The sequence below is a fragment of the Lampris incognitus genome, chromosome 1, assembly GCF_029633865.1.
Source record: "Lampris incognitus isolate fLamInc1 chromosome 1, fLamInc1.hap2, whole genome shotgun sequence".
Classification (NCBI taxonomy): Eukaryota; Metazoa; Chordata; class Actinopteri; order Lampriformes; family Lampridae; genus Lampris; species Lampris incognitus.
The window spans coordinates 21,520,475-21,537,789 of NC_079211.1; the positions used below are offsets into that span (position 1 = coordinate 21,520,475).

At 41.6% G+C, this 17,315-nt stretch overlaps 2 protein-coding genes across 6 annotated transcripts in view; both read right to left on the reverse strand.

Moving 5' to 3' along the window:
* Positions 1-2,137: 2,137 nt before the first annotated feature.
* Positions 2,138-7,177, reverse strand: gcna (germ cell nuclear acidic peptidase). Its single transcript, XM_056276637.1, has 13 exons — positions 7,156-7,177; positions 6,660-6,793; positions 6,208-6,406; positions 6,038-6,110; positions 5,882-5,928; positions 5,697-5,760; positions 5,516-5,586; positions 4,986-5,384; positions 4,677-4,842; positions 4,028-4,172; positions 3,739-3,874; positions 2,814-3,018; positions 2,138-2,683 (listed from the first exon to the last, which is right to left on the reverse strand). Exons 2-13 carry the CDS (start codon positions 6,783-6,785, stop codon positions 2,452-2,454), a joined length of 1,863 nt encoding a protein of 620 aa, XP_056132612.1. The 5' UTR covers positions 6,786-6,793; positions 7,156-7,177; the 3' UTR covers positions 2,138-2,451.
* A 3,450-nt stretch (positions 7,178-10,627) lies between these two features.
* Positions 10,628-17,315, reverse strand: part of ogt.1 (O-linked N-acetylglucosamine (GlcNAc) transferase, tandem duplicate 1) — a 37,913-nt gene continuing 31,225 nt past the window's right edge. For 3 of the 5 annotated variants that reach the window (XM_056272794.1, XM_056272786.1, XM_056272779.1), the window contains exons 18-22: positions 16,994-17,164; positions 16,212-16,364; positions 13,868-14,216; positions 11,922-12,045; positions 10,628-11,822 (exon numbers count right to left, since the gene is read on the reverse strand). In XM_056272794.1, coding sequence (XP_056128769.1) covers positions 11,642-11,822; positions 11,922-12,045; positions 13,868-14,216; positions 16,212-16,364; positions 16,994-17,164 — 978 coding nt within the window. In that variant the 3' untranslated portion in view covers positions 10,628-11,641. The remainder of the gene's footprint in view (positions 11,823-11,921; positions 12,046-13,867; positions 14,217-16,211; positions 16,365-16,993; positions 17,165-17,315) is intronic. The other 2 variants (XM_056272810.1, XM_056272802.1) reach the window with 1 other exon arrangement.

The window sequence follows — 17,315 nt, forward strand, 5'->3', positions numbered from 1 at the left end:
ATTTCATGTGCACAAGTGTGGTGCATTGATAAATGTTCTATCATTCACTGTGGATACTTTGTCCATAAGAACACAACAACAAGTACATGAGGTGAAATGACAAAGTGTTCCTAATTCCTGTTCTCACGGTTGCAGGGATGCTGGAGCCTATCCCAGCAGTCACTGGATGGCAGGCGGGGAGACACCCTGAACAGGCTGCCAGGCCATCAAAGGCCTATACACACACACACACACACACACACACACACACACACACACACACACACACACACACACACACACACACACACACACACACCAAGGACAATTTAGTATGGCCGAATCACCTGACCTACATGTTTTTGGACTTTGGGAGGAAACCAGAGCCCCCGGAGGGTTCCTCTCTCTTCCACGCAGACACAGCATGCAAACTCCACACAGAGGATGACCTAGGATGACCCCCAAGGTTGGACTACCCTGGGGCTCAAACCCAGGACCTTCTTGCTGTGAGGCGACCACTGCGCCACCGTGCTGCCCAAAATGGAACTAATCTGCAAAAAAACGTTGTTTTTGTTACAAAAACTAGTTTACATTATAATAACATAAATCAATTGATTCACAGCCAAAAGGTTACTGCAGATGAAGTATTTTCAAGAAATACAAAGTCGGAATAATAGTATGAATTGTAGTTGAAATAAAGCCAGTGATGCATGAAGTCCAATTCAGTGTACAGATGATTAAACGTAATTTCCTCCAAACATAAAATCAATACTTGGAAATTTTAACCATTTTTTTACTCCTTAGTTGTTACTTGATGTTACCAAATTTTATTTACTGCAAGGGTCTCCTACTAGGGTGGCATGGTGGTGCAGCGGTTAGTGCGGTCACCTCACAGCAAGGTCCTGGGTTCAAGCCCCAGGGTAGTCCACCCTTAGGGGTTGTCCTGGGTCGTCCTGTGTGGAGTTTGCATGTTCTCCCCATGTCTGTGTGGGTTTCCTCCGGGGGCTCCGGTTTCCTCCAACAGCCCAAAGAAAAGTAGGTCAAGGGGAATCGGCCGTACTAAATTGTCCCTAGGTATGAATGTGTGTGTGTATGTTGGCCCTGTGTGATGGCCTGGTGGCCTGTCCAGGGTGCTCCCCGCCTGCCGCCCAATGACTGCTGAGATAGGCTCCAGCATCCCTGCGACCCTGAGAGCAGGATAAGCGGTTCGGATAATGGATGGATGGATGGGTCTCCTACTCTAGAAGGATTGGCAAGATATTCCTGAGCTGCTCAGGATTTCTAGCCGTCCGTCGGCCATCTTGGGTTTGAGAGATTTGTATTGCTCTTACAACAGCTGGCCAGTGGGTGACACTGTATGGGATGATGCACTAGCGTCGACTGTGGTGGCTGATGTGCAACTATACCATCAAACCCCATGCATATACAAGGAGACGGCGTTTGAATAGCTGTCCACTGTATTGACCATGCGTGAAAGGGTTAAAGTAGAATTTTTTGAAAAATATCTTGAATTGTAAATTCTCACAATTTATTACAAATGTAATTTCCACTACCTATACAATGTGAAGTGACGTGCAAAAAATAAAAAAATCTTCCAGTAGAAGCAGAAAAGCAAGAAAAAGGCCTTCTCTGATTAAAAACTAATTTCCTTGTGGAATGGTCATATTGAACATTTAAGCCTCCAGTACTTAAAATTGAGTAGAACAAGGCATGTATATCTAAGGGAACTCATGCCTTGGTTCTCTTGCTTTTTTTTTTTTAATATATACTTCTGATAACCCCCATTATCAAAGAGTAAATTTCCATCAATTATATTCAACTTTTGTGTATCCCAGCAGTGTTCCCTATTCTTCTTTATTTTACTAACATTTAGAAAGTTTTTTTTCTTTTCTTTCTTACCAATTGCTTTATAAGCACCAGACCTATTAAAGTTAAAATGTTTTTTCCACTGAACGTTAAAATTGGGCACAAGTTATTCACGCCTGCATTTTCAAAAAAATTGTACTCCTGAAAGTAGCACAGTAGTTTACTATTGACTACATGAATACCTACACACATAAGGTAACCTGAATCTTTATTCAAACAATAGAACAGCAAAAAGACAAAAGAATTAACACGAACACAACAACGTCAACCATACATCTTCCTGAGAAAAAAAAAAACTTAATTCACTGGGTGACACTTAACCAATAACGAGAACTAAGGTCAAAGAGACGGAAATAAAACTGTACACAAATTAAACAATCATGGACAGAGGTGTTTCATGCTTCCCTGACCAAAACTTCAAATCTTATAAAAAGGCTTGTGAAGGAGAAAATCAACTTTAGTATGGCTCAGTTTTGGTGATTATTGTTAATAGGTATAAGCAAACCCATTAACAAGGAAAAAGAGAAATGAGGCTCCAAATAGAAAAAAATTAATGTACATAGCTGCTCATTGATGTAAGTCAAAAACATGTTTATCATGAACATCTCAACTTTGACTGAGTTTAGTCTTTGTGGTAAAGTCTGCGCTCAGTTTCCGCATCACATCTGCATGGCTCTGTCCCACTAGTTCCTGTCGTGTACTCCCGTAGTTCTCTTTGACAAAGATGGCAAAGGGTGTGGGAGCCCGGGGCTTGGATGGAGTGAGCAGGACAAACCGTCCCGTGCAGAAGGCACACATAAACCGCTCTGTGTCCAGTGACTTGGAATGACGTCCAATTCTATGAGAGACGGGAAGTGGCACAGTGGGATATTAGGTACATGACCAGTGGGATAACACAGTCTGAAAATAAGAAGTGATCAACAAAGTGGCATAATATTTTGCACTGATCCAAGTTCAGCAGGACATACGTATTCTTGCAGCGGGAGCACTCGTACTGGTACTTATATTTGATGTCATAGGTATGGCACCGTGTAACCATGGGTAGCTCAGGATGTGCCAGTGTGGCCTTGTGGGCATACAGCTTCCAGAAGGTCCCATGCCCGTCTCTCTCACCATTTACAAGCCAAGTAGCAGCATGGCACATCTCGTGGATCAGCGTGTCCCTCAGTCGCTCTAAAAAGGGAAGAGATCAGGTTACTTTGGAGTTTTAAGTCAAGAAAACCTAGAGCACAATGTATAAGGTCCAAAGATGTCTAGACCCATATGTATGCCCCTGCTGGCCAAGGTTTGAATGCTATCAGAGCTTTCTTAGTAGTACTCCAACTGTCCAATCAAGTAATAATAATGATAATCATAATAATCATAATGATAAAGATGAGTGGACTGCCCAATTGGGATAAAGTTCAAATTTGGGACAATTAAATTGCAACAATTAATGGTTTGTAGATAATAAAGCAGGACGAGTGAAGCATGTAAGACAGAAACAGAAAAGATACAGCATCTTTGTCATGCCATCAAAGGACCTGTTGACTCGCGAGGATTCTCACAGTGCTGACTATTGGCACAACTAAAGGTTAAACATTTTGTTAGGGAACAGATTAATAAATTGACTGTCATAATGTGCAGGTTGTGTGCAAGAGCGCAAATCATCAAGCAGGGCAGATATACAGAGTAGCCATGAGCAGCAATGCGGGACAGGGCTGCTGTCCAGGCTTCTGCACAAGTTGGCTGACGCCATTTATAAAATAGAATTATTCCATACAACATTCACATAAAAACATTGTCATGCATCACAGGTGACATTACTCGTAAAAATTCAGCAATTTTGAGGTTGAAAAATTAAAAACCAATGTAAATTATGATCATACTATATTTGTTCTACTGAAACAATACCTGCAGAGTCGCAGACTTTTTCTGACAGTTCAATGCGGGCATAGCGGCTCCCTCTGCCCCGTTCCTGCCCTGTGACACAGTAGCCAGCAGTCTTGCGCATCTTTTTATTCCAGGTCACTGACATACTGGTGGGGAGCTAAAGAAATCATATCAGATATATGAAGGAAAAATATCAATCGAACAGATGAAAAAAAAAAAACCTATGTGCAGAAGCAGAACGAACACTAAAACACAGTATACCAAACATTGAAAATAGATATAAATCAAAGTGTGTAGGCACACTGTTCACCTTGCTGTCAAAAACGCTGGTGTTATACAGATTGTAGAGTCTGCTGGTAAGGTCCTCCTTGTTCTTTTTGAAACTGGATTCATAGCTGGAGCCTGGGGTTGAGAGGGACTCCAAGAAGCAGTCTGGCGTTTTACAGATTACAACCCTTGGCAGAAAGATTACAAATTCAGAATTTGAAGTAAAAAAAAAAAACCCATCAAGTATGAAGAAGAAATTTAGCATAGGCCTTTGATGGTCAATATATAAAGACTGCCCTGTTAGATAAGAGCAAGAAAATGCTTTGAACAGTATACCAGTAGGACAAACATCTTTTACAGCTTGGTTTCAAACAATGCAACTGTCTCCACTAAAAGAGCGATTTGAAAAACACTCATAGTAATTCACCATTCTAAAGGAAAATATGTATGATTAATCTTACTACTTTTATATTAAAATGATTTGTGTGCAGAATATAACCATGTGTGCCTGAATTAAGAAGGGAGGCATGCTAACTTGCTGATGTGTTTTTCCTATGCTGCATGTAATAAAGATTGATTACATCTGAATCGCATAAGAAATTCTTCTGAGAAATGGCAACTCTCATTCCAGGGAGAATTTCCCTCACACCATCTTCTGCTAATCTCTTGGGGAAATAGTCACAACAACATACCTGCTACTATGCCCATGTCGAGGCTCAGTCTGACTGGTCATGGGTCTGGAGATGGTAGAATTTTTTGGGGTTCTAATATGTAGTGGTGTTTGCCCCAGTGATCTGGGTTTCTGTATTGGCTGAGTCTTTACAGCAGGAACTGACACAGGAGGCTTTATAGTGCAATCTGGATACAAGAAGACCCAGCAAAAGTTTAGGGTTTTGTACTGTTACACCCCCCCCCCCAAAAAAAGCACTTATAAATATTAACACCATACAGAGAACACGGTGCAGGCTGACTAAAAAATCACAGCTTAAATTCAGTCTTACCTATGTTGGGGACTGGTGTGGATGAACTGCCATAGACTTTTTTCTTCTTTTTCAGTCTATCTAGTAGAGACATCTCCTCTTCAGAGCTGGCTGAAGCATCCAACTTAGAGGGGCCTGAGCAGGTATATTTTTGTGGGGCAGAAGAAGCAGTGGGAACCAGGTGGGGAGCAAGTGAAGGTGATGGGGTTTTGAACGAGTTGTCTTCCTGATCAGAGTGTTGAGTATTTCCCTTGTTAGCCTTTTGGGGGATGTTGGGCCTTGAGTGACGAGTCCTCCAGGTAGTCTTGACAATATAATCATCATCATCGCTGTCGCTGATGAAGACTGAAGAATCACACTGAGATACTACTTGTCGTCTCGCATGAGGCTTAGTTGCTGGAGTCCGAATGCTCTTAGGAACTGAAAAACGGTTAAATCAATTTAAAGGGCTTTTATTTATTCGCTGCAAATAATACAGATCATTTCTAGTAACACTAAAAGCAAAAAAAAGCTATTCTACTCTAAGTACAGAAATGGTAAATCAGGGTTACCTCTGGACAATGGTTTCTGCTCAATAAAGTCATCATCAGATGATAAGTCATCCACTATGAAGTTTTTGAGGCTGGGGAATAAACATGCACATCTTTAGCTCTCAACACAATAATTATAGTCATATGCAGCTATGTTAGCATTTGAGGAACAAAACATAACGCACCAAAATATAAAACTAACCTGTCTTCACTGTTCTCTGGTGTTGTTTTAGGTTTCTCTTTAGGAGTTTTAATTTTGTTTAGAACTGCAGTGTGCAATGAGAGAAAATTACAGTTAGAAAATTATGTCATCACTGACACAGTATTAAATAATTTCAAAATCAAATAAAATGCCACCCAGCAGACAAAGGCCAAGGCTCTACTCACATATCTCAAAGCTGCCATCACTGTCTGAGCTCACCACAGCACATGAACTAAAAAGGGCAGAAGCCAGTAATGCACTACTGAAATATCAAACAGTTTGCCAGCGACAAATTATAAGTAAAATGGCACCTGTGAACTTTGACCTTTGCTTGCACTTACCTGTCTTTCTTTGCAGAGCTACATGGTTTCCATGAGGTGTCTTTGGTTTTGGGTGTCACTTTGTTTACAAAAACTGAGGATTGGAGGTGTACAGTATAATGGACATTCAATTTCATGAACATGCATACAATTACAATTTGAGGCAGAAACTAGAAGCTGCCCTCACTTACAGCCCTCAAAGTTGTCTTCGCTGCACTCCAGTGAAGCCTTGTCTCTGTAGTCATTTGCCCTGGAGGATTGGTTCTCCTTGTCTGCGTCATATTCACTGTCGGACAGATGAAGCCGGACACGGCAAGCTGAATCCATAGCTCCCGTAGATCCATGATGACTTGCAGCAGGATGCCGACTCTTGCCAATGCTCTTTATCAGCTATGACAATGAGAGAGAAGACACATCTGCAACTCCTTTTGAACAGCAACAAATTGATGTTACCCATGCTAATATGACTTCTTTGTTTAATTCAATGAGGAGAAAAGTACTTGGGAGAAATAATCAAATTAAGTTTCACTTGGTGTCCAGATGAAATGATTCAGCTAGGATTTCTACAGCTGGATTTTTGAGCATGCATGAGACATTTAAAAAGGACAAACACAATGACGTGTAAGTTTTCATCACGTGTAACGATCATGAACAGTTTAACATCTAAAGCGAAACGAACATTTGTCTCTGCAGTATCCAGTCCTCCATTCTTCGTCCATCCCAGTTTATCAGCAATTCTTTGAAACCGAATGTGGGTGTCAGAGTCCATACTAATCTCTGAAATACAAAGACAGAACTGGCTCAACATACCTACAAATATAGAAAATTTCTAATAGACTGGTCACATTTGATTACTGATCATTTAATTTGAATCGGTGTGATATCAGTGGGCGATAATTTAGCATCTCCCGAAACATGGGCCAAAAAAGGTAACGCTTGGGCTTTACGTTAGCAACCATAGCGGGTAACTTGATTGGTTACATAGCTACCTTGGCTAGGCTAAACCGTCACAAATGTTTTATATTTCCGTTACCTTTTATTCAAAATATATTAATTAGTACGAAAGTCAGCATTTCCCAACTAAAAGAAATTACAGGCTGCTAATTTACTACCAAGTTTTTGAGTGACAGCAGGCAGACCTTTCGAGCAGAGCCGTGTAAAGTCGCGTCAAGCCCTCCGCTTTATAAAGTCGCTCCAACTCAATTCTCTCCAATCGTCTTTGTGTCTCTACAGACCGGAGACTTTGAGAGGGCGGGGTAACTGGCAACAGTTTTTTTTAAATTGGCCAATCAGAGGCTTACAATCCTCTGTCAGCGACAATAATTCAAGACGTTTACATTTAGGGTCGTTGGAATGGGTGTAGACACGCCCCCTTTTTCTTTTTAAACTTTATTTACAGACTAAGTGCCATACAAAGCGATTCACTCGTTCAACAAGGGATGTAGAAAGATAGATGTAGGAAAAAAGCTTTACATATATCTATATACACTACCGTTCAAAAGTTTGGGATCACCCAAACAATTTCGTGTTTTCCATGAAAAGTCACACTTATTCACCACCATATGTTGTGAAATGAATAGAAAATAGAGTCAAGACATTGACAAGGTTAGAAATAATGATTTTTATTTGAAATAAGATTTTTTTTACATCAAACTTTGCTTTCGTTAAAGAATCCTCCATTTGCAGCAATTACAGCATTGCAGACCTTTGGCATTCTAGCTGTTAATTTGTTGAGGTAATCTGGAGAAACTGCACCCCACGCTTCCAGAAGCAGCTCCCACAAGTTGGATTGGTTGGATGGGCACTTCTTTGAGCAGATTGAGTTTCTGGAGCATCACATTTGTGGGGTCAATTAAACGCTCAAAATGGCCAGAAAAAGAGAACTTTCATCTGAAACTCGACAGTCTATTCTTGTTCTTAGAAATGAAGGCTATTCCATGCGAGAAATTGCTAAGAAATTGAAGATTTCCTACACCGGTGTGTACTACTCCCTTCAGAGGACAGCACAAACAGGCTCTAACAGGTACTATTTAATGAAGATGCCAGTTGGGGACCTGTGAGGCGTCTGTTTCTCAAACTAGAGACTCTAATGTACTTATCTTCTTGCTCAGTTGTGCAACGCGGCCTCCCACTTCTTTTTCTACTCTGGTTAGAGCCTGTTTGTGCTGTCCTCTGAAGGGAGTAGTACACACCGGTGTAGGAAATCTTCAATTTCTTAGCAATTTCTCGCATGGAATAGCCTTCATTTCTAAGAACAAGAATAGACTGTCGAGTTACAAATGAAAGTTCTCTTTTTCTGGCCATTTTGAGCGTTTAATTGACCCCACAAATGTGATGCTCCAGAAACTCAATCTGCTCAAAGAAGTGCCCATCCAACCAATCCAACTTGTGGGAGCTGCTTCTGGAAGCGTGGGGTGCAATTTCTCCAGATTACCTCAACAAATTAACAGCTAGAATGCCAAAGGTCTGCAATGCTGTAATTGCTGCAAATGGAGGATTCTTTGACGAAAGCAAAGTTTGATGTAAAAAAAATCTTATTTCAAATACAAATCATTATTTCTAACCTTGTCAATGTCTTGACTCTATTTTCTATTCATTTCACAACATATGGTGGTGAATAAGTGTGACTTTTCATGGAAAACACAAAATTGTTTGGGTGATCCCAAACTTTTGAACGGTAGTGTAGATATATATATATAGAGAGAGAGAGATAGATAGATAGATATAATATAATATGTAATATATTATTGTTATTATATATTTCCGTAACACCCCCCCCCCCCAAGAGCCTAAATTCAACAACGCTGACGGAAGGAATTCAGTCCGTTTCTTCACAACTGGCGCTACAAACTAAATTCTTCCGTTTTTTTCCGACGCGCCCTTAACAGTATAGTACACTATATGGCTCTGTTTGTGCCGTGAGACCCGATCCTTGGGGTGGACCAACTTCTGGCACATCATGTTTTGGGGTTTGAAAGCAACATACGGAACATATGCCACATACGGAATCACCTCTGGTTTACGCTTAGGCTGCTGTTGTTCTTCTCCTCTCTTCGATTGGCTGGTGCACTGTTTGGGCTTCTCCCTAGCGTTGACAAACGCCCAGTTAGGATAACCACACTTACCGGGGGGGGGGGGGGGGCTAAGAGTACGTCTGTCACCATCTGTGTGTGTAGGGGAGAATTAATTGTAACGCGCTTTGAGTGGCTGTTGCATCTAGAAAAGCGCTATAAAAATGCGACTTGATTGATTGATCTTACAATGCTGTGATTGTAAACATCCCCAAATCCTCTGTGAATAGTACAGATGGCCATTGAAATTCTAGTTAATGGTCACGCCATATTTGCATATGAAACTGGTCGTTGTTTTCGGTCGTTATGCAACTATTGTTTATAAGGGTGGGGATACCTGCAGTCAGTTTAGACTGGAGAGTCAAGTCAAGTCGTTAATTTTATTTGTATAGCCCAATATTTCAAATTACAAATTTGCCTCAAGAGGCTTTACAGCAACACAACATCCTGTCCTTGGACCGTCACTTAGATGAGTGATGAAAGACAACGGACCTCAGTTTTGTTGTCAAGCCTTCAGAGACTTTGCTGAGGAATACGGATTTAAGCATGTTACATCTAGTCCATTATACCCGCAGTCTAACGGGCTGGCAGAGAATGGAGTCAGAATAGCCAAACTGGTGATCAAGAAAGCAGTGGACTCAGACTCTGCTCCTTATCTTGCTCAGGGGCACCACTGAAAGAGGACAGTCACCCGCAGAACTGTTGTTCAACAGAAAACGAGGCTACCAGTGTTTATAGAAACAGAAGCAAACCAAGTGTGAAAAACAAGTGTAATCAAAAAAGGTACAATGACAGAGGGGCGAGAGCACTGAGCACTCGTACACATAGAACCAGTTGAGCCTCACAGGTCTGGTAGAACAGTAAAAGCTGCAGAGGTTGATTGAACAAATGTAACGGGTTTTGGTGAAAGGGCATTCACTGTCAGATATAACATTGCTAATACATGTTCATGGATGTTCTTGTACAATACCTGTAATGGCTATTCATGGTTATTTTATTGTACATATGTTACTATTTAAAAGAGACTTGATGAGGGAGATGTGGCATGTTGCAGAGAATAGTCAAATGGTCATGTGACTGTTATGTTGCAAAGCAAACTGCGCAGGGCGCATGCACGGGGTACAAGCATGGCCAGAGAGGTGATGTAAACAAACCGGAGTCTTGAAGAAAGTTGTTAACTACACCAGCGAGCCGTATCGTTATGTCAATAAGAAATAACACAAAGGGCTGGGAGGATTTCCATGACTGGTACATCAGGGAAACCAAAGACTCAGGCGAAATGGATGGGACACCTTTAGCACAACTCTTTTTATACCACAAGGTTTGTAAATTCTCATCAAAATCTATCAATTCTGATATGCAACAATTATTAAGCCTCACCAGTTGTGCAAGATGTTGTGTGGCATGTAGACCCATTACCTACCATATTGGCAACCCCTGCTTTCGTGGTATAAAGGTCGACTCCAGACTTCTAGGGCCAGACTTCTAGCATCACTGTCATTTTTTTTTGAGTGAATTAGGCAGTACAAAATCTTTTTAATTTTCTTTTAATTACTGCAAGGCTCCGTCTAGATGCATCATTGACAGCAAACAGTTATTGGACAATACAAAAAAAAACAAAAAACCAACTGCTTAGAAAATACTTACCTAGGCCGCTCCCAGTTCGTGATAAAAAAAATATCAGTAAGCAAATGACAGCTTAAGTGAAATATAGGCCCCTCCAATGATAACTAATAAACTTCTTATCCAGCTTTGTCCAATGGCCTTTGCGAGCATAGTGTGACACCAAAAAGGACCAATAGCTATTGAGCATTCTTACACTGACACAGGACGAACATTTTTAGAAGTGGGCATTTCATGAGAGAAGTGAAAAGGGAGGAGAAAGTCTTCCTCAACAACAGCTACCTCAAAACCCACACAGAAAATCTGTCAGACTTAACAATAGCTTAAGAGAAAATCAAGAGAAGGTGCAAACTTGGTTGGTTTTACGAATGCATGTTAAAGCCGATTTAACTTTAGTCAGAGGTTACAACTTCCAGGGTGCACTACTGTCCTTTAAAATACTCAGAACACTTAATCCAATTTACGTATATCAACAATGCAATGGAGGATGGGCATTCTTTCAACAAGCCAGCATTTCAGTCTCATATGCACAGAGAAAAGAGAAAAATCCACTGAGATTCCAAGCACTAGAAGGGCAAGGGGGTGAAGGACTGGGGGCACTTGCATCTGACACTCATCAGAAAAGATGTGACTTGCGTTAAGAGTCTCAAATGAAAAGCCTGACAGGCGTTGGCTATCTGGTCCTGGAAAAACAGAAATGTGATGCAACAAGCAAATTTGAAGGACGATCAATGTGAGTACACCTGTACGCTCCATAAAGAATCAAGAGTCCTATTGATCGATAAAGGGTGGGGATGGGGGACTGTCAGCCATGAACATTCAGGGAAGAGAAGCTGGGGCAGAAATGACTGACAGATCAAGTTAGGGTGCTGATGATGGTTGAGATCAAACATGATAAGGGAGGATCAGATTGGGTTGTAGTTCATTTAGTTCAGGCATTCTCGTTGCTCTCTATTGGCTGGAGTTTGACCAGGGGTTCTGGCTTGTTCCCATTGGCATGGTGTTCCCACATCTGCAGATAGAGCTTCTCCAGGTCCATGGTGTATTGCTTGGTGTTAAACAAAGGGCTGCAGATTCGCTGCCTCCATACACGTGCTCTAATCATCTTCAGGCTGCAGGGGGAAAAAAAAGTGTAGTGAAATTGTAAGGTTTATGATAAAAATTGAATTTGCTGCAACAAACAGGTAAACAGTCGAGCAAATTCGTCTTACTATTCCATGTCGGATCCGAGTTTAACAGCTACATCCTCATACTCCTGACGGCTATGAGCAATCAGCTCAGGACAGCCCAAACAGGTGAGCTGTGAAGCAGCAACACGTGATGCTAGGGTCTCCCCTATTCACAAAAATAAAAGAAGAAACAATTAAGACCAGTTATGACTACTTTAACATTTTTTAACAGATAGTAATCATTTCATTTTAAAAAAGAATTCATTTTTTAACCAACTCGAGCTGGTAATTTAATGCCATGACAGAATTTTCTTTATTATTAAAAACATTCATCGAAATATATATATATATACACTCACTGGCCACTTTATTAGGTACACCTTGCTAGTACCGGGTTGGACCCCCTTTTGCCTTCAGAACTGCCTTAATCCTTCGTGGCATAGATTCAACAAGGTACTGGAAACATTCCTCAGAGAGTTTGGTCCATATTGACATGATAGCATCACGCAGTTGCTGCAGATTTGTCGGCTGCACATCCATGATGCGAATCTCCCGGTCCACCACATCCCAAAGGTGCTCTATTGGATTGAGATCTGGTGACTGTGGAGGCCATTTGAGTACAGTGAACTCATTGTCATGTTCAAGAAACCAGTCTGAGATGATTCGAGCTTTATGACATGGCGCGTTATCCTGCTGGGAAGTAGCCATCAGAAGATGGGAACACTGTGGTCATAAAGGGATGGACATGGTCAGCAACAATACTCAGGTAGGCTGTGGCGTTGACACGATGCTCAGTTGGTACTAAGGGGCCCAAAGTGTGCCAAGAAAATATCCCCCACACCATTACACCACCACCACCAGCCTGAACCGTTGATACAAGGCAGGATGGATCCATGCTTTCATGTTGTTGACGCCAAATTCTGACTCTACCATCCGAATGTCGCAGCAGAAATCGAGACTCATCAGACCAGGCAACGTTTTTCCAATCTTCTATTGTCCAATTTTGGAAAGCCTGTGCGAATTGTAGCCTCAGTTTCCTGTTCTTAGCTGACAGGAGTGGCTCCCGGTGTGGTCTTCTGCTGCTGTAGCCCATCTGCCTCAAGGTTCGACGTGTTGTGCGTTCAGAGATGCTCTTCTGCGTACCTCGGTTGTAATGAGTGGTTATTTGAGTTACTGTTGCCTTTCTATCAGCTCGAACCAGTCTGGCCATTCTCCTCTGACATCAACAAGGCATTTTCGCCCACAGAACTGCCGCTCACTGGATATTTTCTCTTTTTCGGACCATTCTCTGTAAACCCTAGAGATGGTTGTGCGTGAAAATCCCAGTAGATCAGCAGTTTCTGAAATACTCAGACCAGCCCGTCTGGCACCAACAACCATGCCACGTTCAAAGTCACTTAAATCACCTTTCTTCCCCATTCTGATGCTCGGTTTGAACTGCAGCAGATCGTCTTGACCATGTCTACATGCCTAAATGCATTGAGTTGCTGCCATGTGATTGGCTGATTAGAAATTTGCATTAACGAGCAGTTGGAAAGGTGTGCCTAATAAAGTGGCCGGTGAGTGTATATATATATATATATATATAAAATAAAACCAGGGTAACATTTAAAGTCTTAAAAGAAAAAAAATGTCCACAAAAGTCACACAACATCCCTCATTCAAGTTATCATTTTGTGAAAATATTGCTGACAATTTAGTTAGTATTCTTTGCTCATGCACTGCCTCACTCAGGAGGAGCAGGACCTATTGGTCATGCTGCCTGAGACAGGTTTTGCGATAGGCACCTTTGATAAGTAAACAATATTCCTGTAAACAATATTCCTTCTAAGTACAGAACTCAATCTGTGCAAATACTGTAGAGAAGCACAATCTGCAGTATTTGAAATTGTGCAGTTTGTGAAATTGTTAGTTTTACTTCATACACTTAAGTTGCTACTTCAAAATTTGCTTACTATTCTTGACTAATCCTATCAGTGTTTTCTTACCAGAATTATCATAATGTAGGAAACTAGTCTGGTCCTTTGCCGAGGTCCACCTTGTGTATGTCCCTTGAAATCTGTTTGGTGTCCAAGTTTCCTTACCTGGCATGGTAACCATAGGTGTTCCAGCCCAGAGGACATCCATGCCTGTGGTGTGGCCATTACATAGAGGGGTGTCTAGGCACACATCAGCTAGCTGACCCCTCCTTACATGCTCCTCCTTGGGGGCCACAGGGGAGAAGATGATGCGGGAACCTGGCAAACCCATGTTCTGGGCGTACTGTTGGATGTTGGGCTCACCCACAGCAGGGAAACGAAGTAGCCACAGCACACTGTTAGGCACACGCTTTAGGATCTACAGGTATTTAAAAAGAAAATGTTAATAATACTGAGTTACAGTAAAACTAATTTATTGTCACAAAAAGGTGTTTATTATCAGGAAACTAAAAAACTTTCAACCTCTGTCTATATCCAAAATCTCTTTCCATATCAAAATTTCTTAGATCATATATATATATAGCGTTTTTTTTCCGAAACCGTCAATGGTGTTATAAGTGCTCAACTAATGAGCGGAATATCAACATGTTGATATATACAGTGTATCCGTAAAGTATTCACACCCCTTCACTTTCCCCACATTTTGTTATGTTACAGCCTTATTCCAAAATGGATTAAATTCCTTTTTTTTCTCATCAATCTACACACAATACCCCATAATGACAAAGTGAAAAAGGTTTTGTAGAAATTTTTGCAAATTTATTAAAAATAAAAAACTGAAATATTGCATGTAAATAAGTATTCACACCCTTTGCAATGACACTCAAAATTGAGCTCAGGTTCATCCTGTTTCCACTGACCATCCTTGAGATGTTTCTACATCTTGATCGGAGTTCACCTGTAGTAAATTCAATTGATTGGACATGATTTGGAAAGGCACACACCTGTCTATATAAGGTCCCACTGTTGACAGTGCGTGTCAGAGCAGAAACCAAGCCATGAAATCAAAGGAACTGCCTGTGGACCTCCAAGACAGGACTGTATCGAGGCACAGACCTGGGGAAGGGTACAAAAAAATTTCTACAGCTTTGAAGGTCCCGAAGAGCACAGTGGTCTCCATCATTCGTAAATGGAAGAAGTTTGGATTCACCAGGACTCTTCCTAGAGCTGGCCGCCCAGCCAAACTGAGCAATCGGGGGAGAAGGGCCTTGGTCAGGGAGGTGACCAAGAACCCGATGGTTACTCTGACAGAGCTCCAGCGTTCCTCTGTGGAAATGGGAGAACCTTCCAGAAGGACAACCATCTCTGCAGCACTCCACCAATCAGGCCTTTATGGTAGAGTGGCCAGACGGAAGCCTCTGCTCAGTAAAAGGCACATGACAGCCCGCTTGGAGTTTGCCAGAAAGCACCTAAAGGACTCTCAGACCATGAGAAACAAGATTCTCTGGTCTGATGAAACCAAGATTGAACTCTTTGGCCTGAATGCCAAATGTCACGTCTGGAGGAAACCAGGCACCTCTCATCACCTTGCTAATACCATCCCTACAGTGAAGCAAGGTGGTGGCAGCATCATGCTGTGGGGATGTTTTTCAGCGGCAAGAACTGGGAGACTAGTCAGGATCGAGGGAAAGATGAATGGAGCAAAGTACAGAGAGATCCTTGATGAAAACCTGCTCCAGAGCGCTCAGGACCTCAGACTGGGGCAAAGGTTTACCTTTCAACACGACAACGACATTAAGCACACAGCCAAGACAACGAAGGAGTGGCTTTGGGACAAGTCTGTGAATGTCCTTGAGTGGCCCAGCTAGAGCCCAGACTTGAACCCCATTAAACATCTCTGGAAAGACCTGAAAATAGCCATGCAGCGACACTCCCATCTAACCTGACAGAGCTTGAGAGGATCTGCAGAGAAGAATGGGAGAAATACCCCAAATAAAGGTGTGCCAAAATTGTAGCTTCATACCCAAGAAGACTTGAGGCTGTAATCGCTGCCAAGGTTGCCTCAACCAAGTACTGAGTAAAGGGTGAGAATACTTATGTACATGCAATATTTCAGTTTTTTATTTTCAATAAATTTGCAAAAATTTCTACAAAACCTTTTTCGCTTTGTCATTACGGGGTTTTGTATGTAGATTGATGAGAAAAAAAGGAATTTAATCTATTTTGGAATAAGGCTGTAACATAACAAAATGTGGGGAAAGTGAAGGGGTGTGAATACTTTCCGGATGCACTGTATATGTACATATATATGTGTGTGTGTGTGCACCTTTGTGGGTGTGTGTGTGTGTGTGTGTGTGCGCACACACACACACAAAATTTTTAGGTTCAAACCAAATCTCGCTATTTAACTTACATTGGCCCACATCTGCAGGGTAGGTGGGTCAATCTTGTAGAGCTGATTAAAGTTGCAGTAGACAATGGAATCCTCTGGGAGACCATACTGGGAACGAGTTGTCACAACAATAGTGCGTGGGACCTCCTCTCCGGTGGCAGCTTTGTTGTTAATCTAAAATTGAAGATAAGACAATACTGTTGAAAGATATACTGGCTTCTCAACTTTCTGTCATACACAGTAACAGGTGTTGTCTGTGGGGGCCACACAGAGATGGCCAGCCTGTTGATGACTACGGGTAGTTGGTGCTGCTTTGGCAAGTAGAATTTTAAATAGAGAAATCTTTGCCACCATTTTCTCTCATCGCTTATTTTTGTATTCTCAATTTTAGCACTCCATACCTGAAAGGCCACAGTCCCTGGGGCTGTAACCTCTTCAGCTGAAAACATCTAGAAAAGCAGCATGCTAAAATAATTGCCACTCTTGCCCTTGTCTACAAGTTGTTTTGATATTTCATAATAGCGTTGATACATGTAACTCAAGAGTGGGTGGCTATATGATCTATTCTCTGCCAAGGTATTTCTACAGCTAGAAAAATTTAATGAATATACTATTTGATCTTATTACCAACAACATTTTCAATTTACATTATATTAACACCAACTTATGTCATACTGGCCTAAGAGTTTACCTGGGTCTAGGAAGCAAACTACCTTCACCTCAAACATCTACAAAATAAATACAGGAAATGCTCATGGGAAAGTATGTTTGTGCACATGTCTGTGCCGATGTGAAATATGTACCTGTGTGGTGGCCAGGCCATTGCTGACAGTGAAGCCATTGATTGTGACCTGTATCTGGCCCTGGTTGATCATGTTGATGATCGCCTCAGCTGCTGTGTTCATGGGGATTACAGGCATGGATAGAGCTCCATTGTTGTCCCCAACAGGCTCCTGGCTGTTGTCACACTTCATCTGGTCAGAGTGAAGAGAACAGTTCAAATTAAAAAGGAAATTATTGGATAAAGAAAAAAAGTTTCAAACCTTTATATCATGCCTACTTAAAACTGTACTAAGTAAATTAATGTATTTCAGCATTTTTCAAAGTGTGAGGCCTGCCTCCCCT